Below are 17,680 nucleotides of genomic sequence, written 5' to 3'. Positions count from 1 at the left end.
GTCCGTTACTCCATCAGCGGGCATGTCGGTTGCTTCTGTTCCCTGGCTCCTGTGAATGGTGCAGAATGAACGTAGGTTCTTGTTGGTTATCCATTTTAAATATAGCAGAGTGTACATGTCAGTCCCAAACTCTCTAAGAGATCGTCCTAGTTTTATGGTTAGAGCTTTTGTTTTTACTGTAGATACTGTGGGAGTGAAGATTCTTATAATAGTTCATTAATCACAGTAAAACAGGTTAGTGATATCGGCTATTATAAGAAATACTGATATAGTAACTTGGGTTAGAAAACATTTAGTGGATGCTTCTATAGCTCGTGGGTTACTTTTTTTTATTATAGTGGGAATAATGGCTAGTATATTTACTTCAAAATCAATTCAGCTAAGTAGTCAGTGGGAGCTGGTTATTACAGTTATGCTTCCTGAGATAATGGTTGTTAGGATAATGATAAAGATGATGGGATTTTATTAGTACAGGAAGGATATAAACCAACACTTTCAGGGTATGGGCAGGCCTGATAGCTCACCTTACTCTAGAATATAATATGTTAACACAGAGAATTTTGAATTTTGAAGGGTAGGTTCAATTCCTATGATTCTAGGAATAAGATGGTTTAAACCTCTATTATGTACTCTATCAAAGTAACTCTTTTCAGACATATATCTTACATTTGTGATGCTTGATGTTATAATAAGTACTGAGACGTATCCTATGCATAGGGCTAGTGTTGACGGTAGGAAGTTTTTCCAGAGTAAATCGATTAGTTGATCATATTGGAATCGAGGGCAGGATGCTTGAATTCATAGGAAATAAGGCTTCCCTGGTGGCTCAGAGGTTAAAGCTTCTGCCTCCAATGCGGGAGACCCGGGTTCGATCCCTGGGTCGGGAAGATCCCCTGGAGAAGAAAACGGTAACCCACTCCAGTATTCTTGCCTGGAGAATCCCATGGATGGAGAAGCCTGGTAGGCTACAGTCCACGGGGTTGCATAGAGTCGGACACGACTGAGCGATGGAACGGAACGGAATAAGTGTTTTGGTAATAAAGTTGGTTGTGTACAATTCTGGTAAGTAGGGGTTATGGAACAATACCAGAAATAGGATTGTTGAGAAAATGTTTCATATTGTTGATGATAATGTTGGTGTATTTTGCTAAGAAAAATGTGGCAAATGGGCCTGCTGAATATTCTACATTGAAGCCTGATATAAGTTCAGATTTTCCTATTAAGTCGAATGAGGCTTGGTTAGTTTCTGTAAGAGTGGAAAGAAATCATATTACAGCTGAGAGTCATGATGGGAAATTTTTTCATAGATACTTTTGTGTTGTGATGAAGGTTGAGAGGGGGTAAAAGACTCATTTCTTAAGAGGACTGATAAAAGAATAATTGCTAGTGTTACTTCTTATGAAATTGTGCTTCTGCTCATAGGGTTTCTCTGATTAATGCATATTTAGAGTTGGAACCCCATCAGATGATAAAATGGAGTATACAGCATATAGCCAGGCTTGATATTATTAATTGTGAACACAAATAATACTCCTAGATATATATTAATAAGGGGGTAAGGTATGGGTTGGAGAATTCATATGGTCAGGACAAGGATTGGTGCAGTGTTAAATGTGGAAATTCCGGATGTAGCTGCTTGTTGTGGTTCTTTAGTAAATAATTTGACTGCACCAGCAGAGGCCTGTAATAGGCCACCTGGTCCTACAGTATTTGGCCCTCTTTGAAGTTACATATAACCTAAAAAATTTCATCCATTTAATGTTAGGAATGTTACAGCTAGAGGAACAGGGATAATAAGTATTAAGATACTAATTATAAACATTTTGTTAGAGGATTTGAACTTCTAGTTATAAAAGTTTAAATTTTATGCAGTTAAGCCCTGCCACCTTAACAAACCCTGGTTTCAGGTAGTATTTTTTATGTGTTGATTAGGATTATACATTAATTGGTTTTAAGGTCCTTTTTAAAGTGGGCCTTTATTTCTCTGTGCTTTCATACTTGAATAAATATATACAGGATAGATATCAACCAGTCTGAACTCAGATCACTTAGGACTTTTCACCTTTTAGAGCCCTTACACCACTGGAGTGTCCTGAGCCAGTATCAAGGTTGTGAATCCTGGGGTTGGTATGAACTCTAGAACAGGACTGTGCTGTTATCCCTAGGGTAACGTGTTCCATTGATGAATTTTTTTGATCAGTAAGTGATAATGTTTTGACTGGTAAGTCTAGACTGTAATCGCTCAGAAGATTGTTTTTGTTTGTTTTCTGGGGTCACTCTAATCAAAATTACCAATCCATATAAAATTTTGTTAGCCCTTGATGGTTTAGTTAGGTTTTGGGGGGTTAATTAAGCAAGCTCCACAGGATCTTATTCTGTTATTCCTGCCTCCTCATGGGAAGGTCAGTTTCACTAAGAGATAGTAAAACCCTCGAGTGGCTGTTCATTCAAGTTCTTATGTAGAAAACAAAGATTATACTACCTTTGCATGGTCAGGAAACTGTGGCTGTTTAACAGTTGTCACAGTGCCTCTCATACTAGTTAGGCTAGAGGTGATGTTTTTGCTAAACAGGCAGAGTTTGTGTTTGCCGAGTTCCTTTGACTTTTTAAAACCTTTCCTTGAGTGCATGCCTGTGGATTAACAGTGCATTTCCTTGGATTAACAGTGTGTTAGCAGCAGTAAATAATTTAGCCCAAATCAGTGGCTAAATAATAATTTAATGTTGAGTTGAGTTTTGTAATTTTTAAGGTTGAGTTTGTTCTAGTAAACTGTTAATAAGTAGCTCATCTGGTTTCAGGCTATTTCACTTCTCTTTGTTAAATGTTTGCTAGTTAAATCCTTATGCAGAGGTGCAAAGGGTAACCTTCACTTTCTGTTCCTGTAACTCTTCTTTCATCATTCCCATCTCGTACTTTCTACAGCACCAGAGGATATTTCAAATTTCTATGTCCTATACTGTAAAAAGAACACTCCTTCAACATTTAGTCTCCTTACATTAGTAGATACGGAGAATGGGTGTTGGGCTAGATTTAGTTCAACATAGTCATAAATTATGAAATCTCCTAGGTATGAACTAGGTGCTTTATTTGAGCTATGCTTTGATTTATCTAAGCACACTTTCCAGTATGCTTCCCTTGTTACATCTTGTCTCCTCTCTTGTTATTAGTATTTGCTAATAGATTATAGGAAGTTCTTATAACACTTAAGGAGAGTGATGGGCGGTATGTTCATGCTTCATGGCCTTACTCAGTTAAGTACTCTCTTCTTAATTTACTACTAAATCCTTTGGCTTTTAAGTTTTCATTAAAACTTTTTTGTGTAATGGAGAAATAGAAAATGTAGCTTATATCTTCCCACCCTATAGGTTACATCTTGATCTAACATTTTTATGTATGATAATTAGGCTTAGTTTTATTCCTTTTTAGAGTTTGCTGAAGAGGGTGGTATATAGGCTTAATTAGCAAGGGTTGCTGAGGTTTATCAATTATAGAACAGGCTCCTCTAGAGGGGTGTGAAGCTCCACCAAGTCCTCTGCGTTCTAAGCTGTTGCTAGTAGTACTGTAGTGAATAATTTCATCCTGTAATTATTCCAGTTTAGAACTAAGCATAGAGTATCTAATCCCATTGTGTAGTCAGGAAATACTAAAGTCACCTTTATAGTCTGTTTTTATTTTTAGTTATGACTTTTTATGGCTTAGTTAAAATTTAACTTTATATCACTGTTAATTTGAGTTAACTATATGACTGAAGTGGCTGGTATGGAATTTACCAACCTTACTTAATATAACTTAGTTGTACTTTTGTTTATGGCTTACTTTTTATCACTACTGTTTCCTGTAGGGGTGTGGTTAAGCAAGTCTAAGTTATGAGCTACTAATATTAGCGCTTAATGCCTGCTCCCTTTAATCTTGGTGATTTAGATTCTTACTGGGGCACAGATGCTTGCATGTATAATTTTATTAAAAGTTAAGAGAAAGTCTGGAACCAAACCTATGTGTTCATGGAGTTGGCAAATTCATGCGGGCATTTTCAGTGCCTTGCTTTAGATTTTAAGCTACATTAACAAGCTGTTTTTACATAATGAAATAACATATATATAGTTGTTTTATGTGGTTTCTGTTGGATTTGTTGTTAAAATTTTCATGAAAATGATCAATAGATCTAGGGAAATGTCTTTCTATATAGATGGCAAACATCTAGGTAGTTTATTGGTATGATTGTGGTTTATTTTCTAGGCCTATCTAATTTTGAGCATTAAATTACTCATGTTTATTGAGTAGACAGTTAATTCTATGTATTTATTTGTTTTTGCCTTGTTTTGGCAGGGTTACTTAGAGCATGGGATTTAGTGTGGGGGTGGTTAAGGGGGATTGTTAGGTCATGTACTTGTTCAGCACGTGTACATGTGGTGTGTGTCTAATTTCCTTATGTCCTGAACTCATTGACTGAATGACACTTTGTGATTGATCATGTTGGTAAATACTATTCAATTAAAGTCCAGCTACAATTTCTTTGACTGTTTAAGGCCACAACTGAGTCACAGCATCCCTTAAAAAATTGAAATCACAGTTATATGTGAGTATGTGCTGGTTAGTCCATCGAGATGTCTTATTTAAGTGGAAAGAGGTGGGCAGTTTTAGGTCAGATGGTCTTGAAGTGAGGTGAGATGTCTGATAAAGTTCATTAGTAGAAACCCCCACAAGTCATGGGCCTGGAGAGAGAAGAGGGATGCCTGCCAAGCAGACTGGTGGTTTCACACAGCTTGCTGATTAAGCTTGCAATCTATTGGATATGATGTTCATGTTGACTGAAATTGATTTGATTTCATGTGCTACATATGATTAGCAATATGTGCTACGTACTGTCAATAAGATAATGTACATGCTTATAAACATGGGATAGTAATGCATGTTATAAGACGTATATACATTATGTATGATACAGGATGTATGTACATATTCATGTCATAATGCATATATGCATAGTTTATGGTAAAGAGAGGTTATTTTAATACTCACAGGTACTTAATAATGTTGTAAATGTCCCATAATGAAATATCAGGGTATACTGTACATAGAATTTCAGCTTTGGGTGCTGATGGTGGAGCTGGAACCTCTTCCTGGAGAGATGTGTTATTCTCCTTGGCTGGTTTATAGGACCAGGGTAATAGATACACTACAAAGACTACTCGTTTTAGGAAATTATTTTTCAGTGATGTTAGTTATTGCCATTAGTACTAGAATTGAAATATAAAATAGATGCTAGTTGTCTGACAATAATGAAGGGGTGTTCTATGGGTTGTTCTAGAATTCATGTTAGTGTTAAGAGGTCTGCTGCTAGTACTCAAAAATAGGCTTTGGCTGAGAGGTTGAAATGTTACGCTTTGTTCTTTAGATGTATGGAGCATTGGGAAGAGCACTAGAACTAAGACTGAAAGGATTAGGGCCCGTACCCCTGCTAGTTTACTGGGGATTGAGAGCAGGACTGTGATGCAAATACTAAGTACACCTCTGGCTTGATAGGGCGTGTAGTTATCGGGGTCTCCTAGTAGGTCAGGCACCAACATTAGTAGCACTGGAACTCCTAGTAAGGCACTTAAGATGTCTTTGATTGTATAGTAGGGGGTGAAGGGGGATTTTGTGTCAGATGAGATTCCTGTGGGGTTTTTAGTTCTGTGTCGTGAAGGTAGTAAGTGGACAGCTGTGAGTGCTGCAGTAATGAATGGGAGAATAAAACTGAATGTGAAGAACTGTCTAAGAGTCACTTTATCTTCTGAAAAGCCAGCTCAGATGCTTTCAACGAGACTTACGCTGATATATGGGATTGCTGCGAGAAGGTTAGTAATAACTATTGCCCCTCAGAACAATTTTGTTCTCAAGGTCAGACATAGCCTGTAAATGTTGTGGCTATGACTGTAAATAGTAAGGTGATTCTAACAAAGTACAGTTTCTAAAAAAGTATAGGATCCATAGTAGAACCCTCATCCTACATGAAGAAACAGGCAAATAAAAATATGGAGGCTGCACTTCCATGTAGATGTAAGATAACTCACCTGTAGTCGATGTGTTGGCTAACTAACATTAACTGCTGCTAAGTCGCTTCAGTCGTGTCCGATTCTGTGACCCCACAGACGGCAGCCCACCAGGGTCCCCCGTCCCTGGGATTCTCCAGACAAGAACACTGGAGTGGGTTGCCATTGCATTCTCCAACTAACATTAACTAGGTCAGTGTTAATGATGAGAAAGTGGGTATTGTGTTTGACGTGTAATGTATTGCTAGAAATAAGCCTGTTAATATGTGTAATGCTGAACAAATGCCCAGTAGGAACTGAAATTTCCTCATGATGAAATGTTTGATGGGGCTGGAAGAGCAATAAATGCATTGTTAATAATTTGTATTAATGGGTGTGATTTTCAGATGATGGTGATTAGTGTTCTTATAGTTGAATAACAATGATGATTTTTCATGTCATTGGCCATGGTTTGAGTCCATGTGAGAATAATGATAACATATTGTATTTAAGTTCTATTTTTGTAATTTGTTTTGTGAGGTTTTCTTCAAAACCTCCACCTATTTATGGTGGATTTGGGATGACTGTGGGTGGTGGCTGTGGGATTGTGTTGAATTTTGGTGGCTCATTTTTGGATTTAACAGTATTTTTTATTTATTTGGGGGGATGTTGGTTGTGTTTGGTTATATGACAGCTACTGAGCAGTATCCTGCAGTTTGAGTCTCTAATATTAGAGACTGTTTTAGGTATATTTCTTTCAGGGTTGATGATAGAGTTTTCAGTGGCATTTTATGTTTTAAAAGGTGAGAAAGTAGAGATTGTACTTAAGTTTAACAGACTAGGGGACTGAGTGATTTATGATAGAGGTGAGTCTGGAGTTTTTAGTGAGGAGGCTATAGGAATTGCACTGTTGTATAGTTATGGTTCTCGATTAGTAATTGTTATTGCTTATTGGTGTTGTATTTATTATAGAGGTGACTTGTGGTGGCTAAATACAGATATGCTATGGTGAGGGTAGTGAGGAATGAGAGAAAATATAGTTCTGTTAGGCCTTTTTTGGTAGAAAACTTTAGTTGAATGAGGGATGTGATTTGTGGTAAAATACCCTTGAGTCAGATTAAAGCTAGGAGGGATGATGCTAATATGCTTCTTCCCATATCTGGAGTTACAGTATTACTGTCACTGACCTTATATGGAACTGTCTGTCATCACCTTATCAGAGGTTCAGTCACACATTTGGTAATGTAGGAAAACAATTTTGTAAAACAGGCAACATAAACAATATAGCTATCAGTGTTAGTAAGGTCATAAGTAAAAATTTAAGAACTTCCATTAGGTGCAGCCCAGCCTATCTCAGTTCATCTGACTTTGTCTGTCTGTTCTATACCAGCCCTTACCTTTTAGGGAAATTATACATTGGCATCGTCCACAAGGCACCCAGCCTACTTTCCTAGTGTTACTAGGTTGGTCAACACTAGTATGGTGTCACTGTCCCCAACATAAGGGAGCCTTTTAGTTTAAATGACCGTACCTGGTGTTAACTTCCTGTTGCAGATCACGGAGTGTCCAATCTTCATCCAAAAACAGATTACTAAAAATTAAGCTTGAGAAAGAAACTTAGTGTTTCCTTTTAATAATTAAACTTTGCAACAATTAACATAACAGCAAGAAACTATCTGAGAAGTGAGTCTTAGTGAACACAGACCTCAATAAATAACATTAGAATTTGATATCCACAGAAATCTTTCTCTCTAAAATTACCCTCAATTTTATCACATATAGCCAAATCAAGATATCTTGATTTAAAATTAAGTCTGCTTAATTGATTAAGATAGCCTCCCTAGGCTAGGAAAGCCACACCATGGCCTAATCACAGATTTAGGTGAATTCTTCCCTTTTTGAGGTCCGTAAAAATACTTTGAGATTCCTGCACCAATTAGGAGGTGGCCTTCCTAATTTATCTGATAAAGATGCTGGGAACCTAAGAGTTTCCAATCTCTAGAGGAATTAGGTACAGAGAAAGAAGTGTTTCATTCAGTTCTGCTTCAGTTCAGTTCAATTCAGTCACTCAGTCGTGTCCGACTCTTTGCGACCCCATGAATCACAGCATACCAGGCCTCCTGTCCATCACCAACTCCCGGAGTTCACTCAAACTCATGTCCATCGAGTCGGTGATGCCATCCAGCCATCTCATCCTCTGTTGTCCCCTTCTCCTCCTGCCCCCAATCCCTCCCAGCATCAGAGGCTTTTCCAGTGAGTCAACTCTTCGCATGAGGTGGCCAAACTATTGGAGTTTCAGCTTTAGCATCAGTCCTTCCAATGAACACCCAGGATTGATCTCCTTTAGAATGGACTGGTTGGATCTCCTTGCAGTCCAAGAGACAAAGGTATAATTTAGCAAACTGCTGTAAGTCATAATTACAGCAGTAATTTGAGGGGAAGGTTTTATTTTTTTTTTTGAAAACACATATTAAAATCTAGTAATGTTTCAGATAGACTTTAAATTTTGATATTTGGAAAGTTTGTCAAAAGGTTTCAAAACACTGGGTCAAATAAGATCATACATCACTCTGAGATAATACCCCTTAACCAAAGTTACGAGAGATCTCGAAAGCAAATACACGGTGAGTGGATGAGGGGGTGGGGCAGAGAGAGGAGCAGTGACGTATCTGCACTGCCACGTGTACAACAGCTGGCGGTGGGGAGCAGCTGTATCACACAGGGGGCTCAGCTCAGTGCTTTGTGGTGACCCAGAGGGTTGGGAGGGAGGGGCTATATGTGTCCATATAGCTGATTCACTTTGTGGAACAGCAGAAACCAGCAAGGCACTGTAAAGCAATTATCCTCCAATTAAAAATGTAAAAATAAATACAAGGGGGAAAAAAGCAAATACAGATCCCTTACCAGGGGGTGCTAGTGGTAAAGAACTCACCTGCCAATGCAGGACGTATGTGAGATACAGGTTTGATTCCTGGAAAGATCCCCTTGGAGAAGGAAACGGCAGCCCACTCCAGTATTCTTTCCTGGAGCACCCCATGCACAGAGGAGTCTGGGGAGCTACAGTCCACGGGGTCGCAAAGTGTTGGACACAACTGAAGCAACTTAGCATGCAAAGGCACAAAAACTCACACAATCTGTTATCAAAAGCAGCATTCCAAGGAAACTTTGTCCTCTTAATAGAGAAAACCAGTCTTGTACCAACCTACTTTTAACAACAAAAATAACGTTAAACCTGGCCAATCCTGATGATCCACAAACCCTCCATTACTTTCTGTATCCATATTAGCCTGTCCTCCATTTTATTCTTCACTGAGAAACAACCAGCTGTAAGAGTTACTTTTTCCTTTAATAAAATGCAATTCCATTCCTCATGCCTTCTTCATTGACAATACACATCCTCTTTTCCTACCGTATACTGAAATGCTTCTTTTATTATTTCTATTAGCTTTAATTACACATTTAGAGTGCTGAACTCTTTAAAACCATAATTTCTAGTGAAAACTAAGAGGTAAGCAATTATGAATTATCTTTTACATTAGGATTCTGTAGATCAGTGAACATAAATGCTAGTGATAATTCCGAAAAACATTTGCTTTCTTACAGAGAACATGTCAGGATGACACCAAATATATTCATTAATCATCCTAAATACCTTTAGTTTCTCTGTTTATTAAGGTTAATAATGGATGTCTCAGTGTCTTATTTGGGGTTGGCTTAGCTAGTCAATAAATGTCCATCCATCACTTAATTTAGAATAACTCTAAATTTCAAGCAAATTTTCAAATATCTAGAGAGATTATCCTTAAGTAGACATTCCTACAATATAATTACTCCTAAGACATTCATCCAAAAGCTCTTATCTCACTTGCATTTAACTCACTTATAAAATTTCATCATATCATGTTATTTTCCTTGCTGACAAATTTGTAATAGATATAATAAGATCTTATAATATCTTTATTTATACCTTGGTTTGCTGCTGCTAAGTCGCTTCAGTTGTGTCCGACTCTGTGCAACCCCATAGATGGCAGCCCACCAGGCTCCTCTGTCCCTGGGATTCTCCAGGCAAGAATACTGGAGTGGGTTGCCATTTCCTTCTCCATACCTTGGTTTAATACCAGTTATATAACTTGATGACTCTAAAGTCATATCTATTTAAATTAACAAAGTTTAAAACCAGATATTAATCTAATACTGTTTCCCAGTTCACATGAACCTGAAATTAATTCTTGCCAATTCCTTTCTGTAGTTTTGAAAATTTGATTTTCTTAAGACAAGTAGAGCTCATAGATGAATTAATTTTGATAATACCATCCAAAGGTAAGGAGATATATACATATATACACACACAACCAGAGATCTCACAGGTTCATTTTCTAAACTTAATCATGAATTGGGTATTATAAAACTCACTAATTTATGAATAATATTTGGAGTAAGTATATTTAGAAAGGTTCCCACCCACCCCCATCTATCTCAAGAATCAGAGATGATCTAGATAAAATAGGACCAGGGCCCTCAGGCTCTGTTAAGGCACAGGGTGAGAAAACCAAGTTCTCCTGGAAGGAATTGTTACCTCAGGGTCAGAATTCTAAAATACATTGTATCAAGCTTGCCTCTTCTAACTGTATATGCAAAAAGAACCAGTTTTGGAATTTTCAAGAGTTTCACCTAAGCAGGTTTTCTCTGGAATCTAAAGAATATTCTGGCCACACACTGTTATAATAAAATATCCTTCTCTTAATCACAGGCTCATAGCTAAAACCTTTCCAGTCAAGACAAATTCTCCCAAAAGGGTCCTGCAATGGAACAGAACCAGAATTTTCTATTTCAGAAGGCAGAATGGCCATCACAGATCACAACACATAACATAAAATAGGCACGGCTGTCCTAATCAGACAGTCCCTTAAATACAAGATTGAAGGTTCTCAGAAAACCTTCTGCAGAGATGCAGAACTTCCAGTTTGAGTTCTGACCCACAGGAACTAAGGGGTGGCCTCAGACGCCCCCTGCCACCTGCAGACACTCAGATGTGGCGGGACTTTCTCCCTGGGCTTGCTTACAGGAAGGGAGGATGGGAACTCAGCCTTACCAGAAACCAGATAACTCAAGGTCCCTGCCCACAGGAGGTGATTAGGCTCTTCCACTAGACTCCTGCATCTAGGACCAGAACAGAAGAGTAGGATAGGAGGAAAGAGGAGGGAAAACAGGCCAGCGCAGTCTCTCATTCCTTACCTGGTCAGGAAGCTCTGGCCAGTCGTCCATATCAGGAGGAGACCAGAGGCATTTAAAGGGTCCCAGTGCCGGCTGCTGGGTCCGGTCCATCAGCAGGCAAGCTGATCCCTGATGGTCAGGATGTCAGTCGTAAAAAAGAAGAGATCCTACCAGTCAATCATTGCAGGAAGGGGGACCCCTTCTAGAGCCTGAGACCGAAACCACCTGCCTTGGCCAGGCACATGATGACCACCTGCCTCAGTCGTCTCAGAACAGGAGGTCTCAATCAGGAGCATGGGCTGCCACTGAAAAACAACCAGGAGGATTCAGGAGAGGGGCCAAAAGAGGGAGGAGAAGACCAGCCTCTCAGAACCTGCACTCTGGTTGAGTGAATCCTTCAATCCTTCAGCATCTCGGTTGAGAGATGCAGACGCCACCAGGAGGGACCCAGAGTCAGACTATGGGCCAGGCAAAATGATTGGCCAGAGACAACCCCGAAACTAGCCCTGTTCCCAGAAAACCTGAGACTGCGAGCTGCGTGGCAGAGCAGTTCTCCTGGGTTCCCTTACCCTGCTGCGCTCCGGCCGGGGTTGGGAGGCGTGGTCCTTCCCAATAAAGATTTTTGCTCCATCAGTCCGTGTGTCTCCTCTGACGATTCCCTTCCAGGAGTTAGATAGGAGCCTACTATTGGGCCTCGGAAGGGCTTCCCCTTTCCTGCAACAGTGGGAGACTGGATGGAGGAGGGACTTGACCTTGATCATGGTCTGTGTGTGATGGGCGGGCTGCAGGAGGCACAGAGGGAGGCTGGGCACCAGCCACCACCACTTAGGTGATGTGGGCTTGGATGGAGGTTGGGGAGTGGGTGGTAGTGCCGAGAAGGTGGATTGAAGTTGATTTTGGAGCCGAAGATGGAGACTGTTTAACAGGTCGGTGGGGGTGATGGGGAAGAGTGTTTTCTGACTTTTGACTTGCAGTGACAGCAGAGTAGTGTAGTTGGGGGTGGGGGCTGGGGTAGGCTTGGGGCACCCATGTGACATCGAGTCCCACAGTTGCGTTGGCAGTGGTAGAGTCGGGAGGGGGGCAAAGCTGAAGCCTCTTGGCATGGAGCTGATACTGAAAGCCATGGTGCTGGGTGGGCCCTCCTGGGGGAAAGGGGAAAGTTGAGGACGTGGGTCCAGGTACTGGAACACGGGCCCGGAAGAGGAGGAGGAATGCCCCATGAGAGAGGAGTCTGACCCACCTGCCACTCCAGGACTCCTCTTCTGCCTCATCATCATCTTCTGATCCTCAGGGTATGGAGCCACGGCCCATCTGGAAACGGGCGGGTTCATCCGGAGCCAGCCTGGGGTCCCCCATCCGGACATCCAGTTCCACTTCCTGCCGTCCCAGGTGATCGACCATGGGCGGGTCCCCCCGCAGCAGGAGGCTTACCAGGTAGGCAGGTGGTCTCCCCATCACAGCAAGGCCTTAGGGGTGGGGGGCCCTGAAGTCTGTGCCCTGCCCTCCAGCTGCTCAGTGTCTGAGGGGAGAGAAGGCGGGTGGGGAGTCAGAGGTAGAGGGAGCCAGGCTGCATGGTGCACAGCAAGGCTGACCCGCACCCAGCCTGGGCCACCGGCTCTGGGTGCTGAGCACTAGAAACGGACAGAGAGGCCAGCTCTGCCCAGGCAGTGCCAACCCTGAACATTTCGAACAATCAGGTATAAAGCCAGGAAGCAAGAGCGATCGACTGAGGTGGCTTGATGCCTTGTTGGGGGGAGGGGGACAGGGGAGAGATTAAGATGCAGGTAGATGCCAAAATGCATGTGCTCTTAATTGACTTTGGATGTCTGGTCCCACCCCACAGGAAACCAGGGCATCTCTAAATGACTACGTTGGGGGTTGACCGGGGTCACTGCTTCCTCTGGGCTCTTGCAGGTGCATGTGGGGACCATGCGGGGCACGAGTGTGGGCTGGCTCAAACTGAGGAGTGCCAACCCTCACGACCACCCTGTGATCCAGCCCAACTACCTGTCAACAGGTAATTCCCCAGCCACCTTTGCTTTGCCCAGACCTGAGCTTGTTGGGTCACTGATAGACTGAGTGAATGAATGCCTTTGTGGGGTTCATATTTGCCCCGGAACCTTAGCCCCGGAGCCCACTTTTTGAGCCACAGTCACATTCTTTCCTCCATCCACCCCCTTATCCTGGGCTGCAAACCGGCACGGGATGCACTTTAGTGCCCCGAGTCACCGAAAGTGGCCCCAGGATGGCACCCGACACAGATTTGCTTTCAGAAGATCCTACCAAGAGACACTCAGAGCTCTGGCTGTGTCTAGATAGCTCACAGAGCATTTTTCCTACTGTTCCTGGGAGCATCTTCTAAAAGCAAATTACATTTCTGGACCTGTCTGTATACGCACAGCCAAAATGCCGCCCCTACCAGGCAGGTTTGGCCCAAGGATGCTCACAGGGCACACACAGCCACGCTGTGGCAGAGGCAGGGTGTGCAGTCTTATCTCCATTTTGCAGATGAGAAAATTCAAATCCCTGATTTACATGAAGGTCCTCTGGGCCAGGCTGTGTCTGTCTAGGATGCTGTCTGGGCTTCATGGAACTCCACTACGTTATGCTGTCACTGCCACTGGGTAGGTGACAGGCAGCCCGGTGGCTCAGACCTCCACGTCCTTGAACTGTGTCCCCTTGGGTAACTTCTTGAGTCTAAGTGGAGAATCTTCCAGCAGGGCCAGCATGGTAAGAGGAAATGTCTCACCTGTTTCTTCTCAACAGAAACTGACATTAAAGACTTCCGTCTCTGTGTGAGGCTGACCCGAGAGATTTTTGCACAGAAAGCCCTGGCACCATTCCGGGGGAAGGAGCTCCAGCCAGGAAGCCACGTCCAGTCGGATGCAGAGATAGACGCCTTCGTGCGGGCGAAGGCAGACAGCGCCTACCACCCCTCGTGCACTTGCAAGATGGGCCAGCCCTCCGACCCCACTGCAGTGGTGGACCCCCAGACCAGGGTGCTTGGGGTGGAAAACCTCAGGGTGGTTGACGCCTCCATCATGCCCAGCGTGGTCAGTGGCAACCTGAACGCCCCCACCATCATGATTGCAGAGAAGGCAGCCGACATCATCCAAGGGCGGCCGGTGCTCTGGGACAAGGATGTCCCGGTCTACAAGCCCAGGACCCTGGCCACCCAGCGCTGAGGTCGGCCCTGCCCGCGAAGGCCCGGCACAGCCCTTGCTCCACATGAACTTTCCTGAACCTGTCTAGAATGTTATAGTCCAGTGGCCGAGACTTGGATAATCTCCTAAGAAATGAGACCAGTACTTGTTAGTGAACTGGCTTCTTTCTTACCAGCATGTCCTCACAGACCTTCTGGGGCCCCTTCTCCCTGCTTCCTGGCAGGACAGCAAAGGGGACAGGAGGCTGGTGGAGAATGGGCAACTCCTGACAGGGCCTTGTCTCGTGCTCCTCTGTGCTTTCCAGTCCAGGGTCTTGCCACCTTCCAGGGCCCGGGTGGGGCCTTCCCAGGCTCTGTCTGGAGGCAAGCTGGTCCAGGAGCAGGGAGCTTTCACAGAGCCCGGGGCATCCTCCCTGTCCGGCTGAAAGCTGCACGGGAGGCCTGGAGATGAGGGAGCCTGGAGCTCAGCTGGGATGTGTGACAAGCTCCAACATGCCTGGGCAGAGGGAAAGCTGCCTGCTGGAAGAAACAGGCTGCTGCTTTCTCTGCTGCTTCCTGACTTCACCCTCAGAGGGAGACAGGAACTGGTGTTCAGCTGGGTCCCTCCAAGGGGCCTGTAGCCCACCTCGACGATGCTCTTGTTCTTACTAACACCATCAGCCTGAGGCCAGAATTCTGGACCTTGCTTCAGGACTCAGGAGTCTGCAGGGCCTCTTTACTACCATGGGTTTTAGGATTTAGCATTTTTAAAGATCTTCCGGTTGCCAGGAAACCTAGAAACCCAGAGCAGACCTGTACCCCAGCCTGCTCTGTGCAAAGCCTGGGGAGACGGGGACTGAGCAGCAGCCACGGCTGGCTAATTCTCATTCTCCAGATGTCCCCAGCAACAGACCAGGCGGGAGCCAGGCTGACAGATAAAGTAGTCAAGTAGAGCTCTGAACCTCACCCTGAAAAAAATGCAATTGATTTAAAGACAAATGAATTGGTGAAGATTTGAGCTTGGGGGGAAAACAAAGTAACATTTAAAACCGATCTCTGATCTTTAAACTTCTTCTAATTCAATAAAGCAACCCCATAACTTACTTTTGAACCGAGATGCATTATCCAGACTGTTGTTACAAGGTAATGAACATGTGGATGCGTTTTGGATTGATTTTTCTTACTATATCCAGAAGCCCCTGTCTGGCAAGAAGGAAGGGAACTCCCATTTGGAAACCTGCCCCACTGGACCCAGAACCAGAGGGAAGGAAGATGGAACATTCCAGGCTTTACCCCAGATCACAGGGGGTTGAAGTGCCTTGGAGGCCCCATGGTTGAGAAAGATTTCTAGAAAGGTAGAAAGAAGAAAGCCATGACACTGACCTGCCTTTAAAAATGTTTGAGTAAAATCTTATTTGATCTTATCTGTGTCTTTATTTTCTGTTCCAGTGGAGGGTCAAGAGAGGAAATTCTGTGTCTGTCAAGAGATGTCTGTCTCCTAGAGAGGCCCCCACCTACCCACAGGCCTCCTCTGGGTCTGGGAGCCGCGGGCAGGGGTGAAGGACAGCAGGAGGGTGGGTGCCGACCCCCCACTCTGAGGGCCACAAAGTGACACCTCCCGGCCTGCGACTGAACTGACCTTATCTGGGGTGGGCGTGGCAGGTGACGTGGCCATTCAGACCTGCGTTCTCTGGTGCCTTCGGCCTCTGAGACAGCAGCTGATAGGCTAGTGTGTGTGTAGGTGAGCAAAACCGCGTGTGTCGGGGCCCGTACTGTGGGGCACGGAGGCCCCCTCCCACTCGTTGCATACCATCACACGATACTTTTTTCAAAGGAGAAAAGCGTGAGTGTCATATATCCGACACCCAACAAGAAACTGCTATTGGGGTCCAGACCTCAGAATATTCTGAGGCAGCTGCCCCCTCGAGCCCTACGTGCTGGCTGGCCAGGCAGAGTGGAGCAGTGGCCCGTGTCCTAACCACCAGCTGTCTGAAGGGTCCAGTGCCACGAAGGAACCATCGCCCGCAGAAAGAAAGGGGGCTGTTGGCTGAGGAGGCCAGAGAGGGGAGGGAAGTGGCGACTGGCATCGGGAAGGTGAGCCAGTCAGGCAGGCCCGAAGGGCATGGAGACCAGCCAGCACTCGGCCTCTAAAGGAACTGCAAAGACACCTGTTGAGCCCTTTAGCAGAAAGCCTGCAGGGCCCCCTGTACATGTCCCAAAATGGTTGACACAGCCTAACGGAAGTGGTGTATGTGTCAATGAGCAGGCTCTGCAGAACACGGACCCCACTGAAGAAGCCCGTGTGTGAACCTCTCCATCAGCAAAGGATTCCTCCTGGTGGAGTAAGAGCCGGACACCCAGCTAGAGCAGTGGCCTGCCTGCAGGTGACCAGGAAAGGGTGGGTCCCAGAAGTGGGACTCTGGCACCTAGAAACACAGCCCTTGTGCAGGCTGCAGGACTCTTTTCCATAAATTCAAATAGAGTCTCCTTAGTCAAACCATGTTCCTCCACCCAAAGGGCATATCATAGTTCTGCTAAACAACTTATCGTCAGATCAAATACCTAGGCACCCTTCTCTTAGAAACCAGAAAAAGAAACACAGCTTTCTCTGCTGGCCCTGTCTTGAGACCCAGGCAGCCTCCCATGGCCTCTCCTGCCTCCATCCCCACAGGGCGCTCACGGCCACGCTCATGCCTGTTCTCTGTTCGGAAGCAAGGCTCTCGGGCCTGCCTCTCTTTCTTGCCTGCTTTCTTGGATCCCCAGTAGAGAAGGAATATCATCTTAGAGAAAGAAAAGCTTTTCCACAAATGAAGGCATAGCTGGAGTCTTGTTTCTGAGTCAGGAGAGGCTAATAAAGGAGCTTGGAACTCTGTGTGAAGCTAACAGCTTTCAGAACAAACTGACCACCCTCCTAACAATAAAAACCTTTACAGGAAAACAGGCAATGGGCAAAGACGCTTAGGACTGTGAAGCATAAACAGCACAAAATAAACTGCTGTGGTTTCTCTCGCAAGCGTGGCATCAGACATAAAGCGGCCCATCAGACACGTCAAACCCATTCTGTGCGCCAAGAAGCTTCTAGGGCCTTCATAAGCTGCTCGTCCCTGCCACCAGTTGATTCTGAAACATTTCAGAGTCAGGCTGGGAGGTGCTGTGTGGCCCAGCTGTCTGGATGGAAATCAAGGAGACCACAGTTAACGAGGTTCTTGCCATTTCCGTTTTGTGATATCATGGAGAACACATGATGAAAGAGACCACATGCACTCTTCCTGGGGACAACCCCAAGATGACTGCTTTTATAAGAGATGGGAGG

At 44.2% G+C, this 17,680-nt stretch overlaps 1 protein-coding gene across 1 annotated transcript in view; it reads left to right on the top strand.

The window, feature by feature from the left end:
- The window catches only part of CHDH (choline dehydrogenase), an 87,993-nt gene extending 72,202 nt beyond the window's left edge, over positions 1–15,791 (top strand). Inside the window, exons 6-8 of the mRNA XM_088831870.1 lie at positions 12,517–12,659; positions 13,140–13,242; positions 13,992–15,791. Of these exons, the coding sequence (XP_088687996.1) occupies positions 12,517–12,659; positions 13,140–13,242; positions 13,992–14,410 (665 nt within the window). The 3' untranslated portion in view covers positions 14,411–15,791. The remainder of the gene's footprint in view (positions 1–12,516; positions 12,660–13,139; positions 13,243–13,991) is intronic.
- The last annotated feature ends 1,889 nt before the right edge of the window (positions 15,792–17,680 follow it).

This window comes from Moschus berezovskii, chromosome 24 (genome assembly GCF_049115385.1).
Source record: "Moschus berezovskii isolate FMDL1 chromosome 24, NW_MosBer_1.0, whole genome shotgun sequence".
NCBI lineage: Eukaryota > Metazoa > Chordata > Mammalia > Artiodactyla > Moschidae > Moschus > Moschus berezovskii.
Note: the sequence above shows the minus strand (reverse complement) of the source record. Positions and strands in the feature narration are given on the sequence as shown.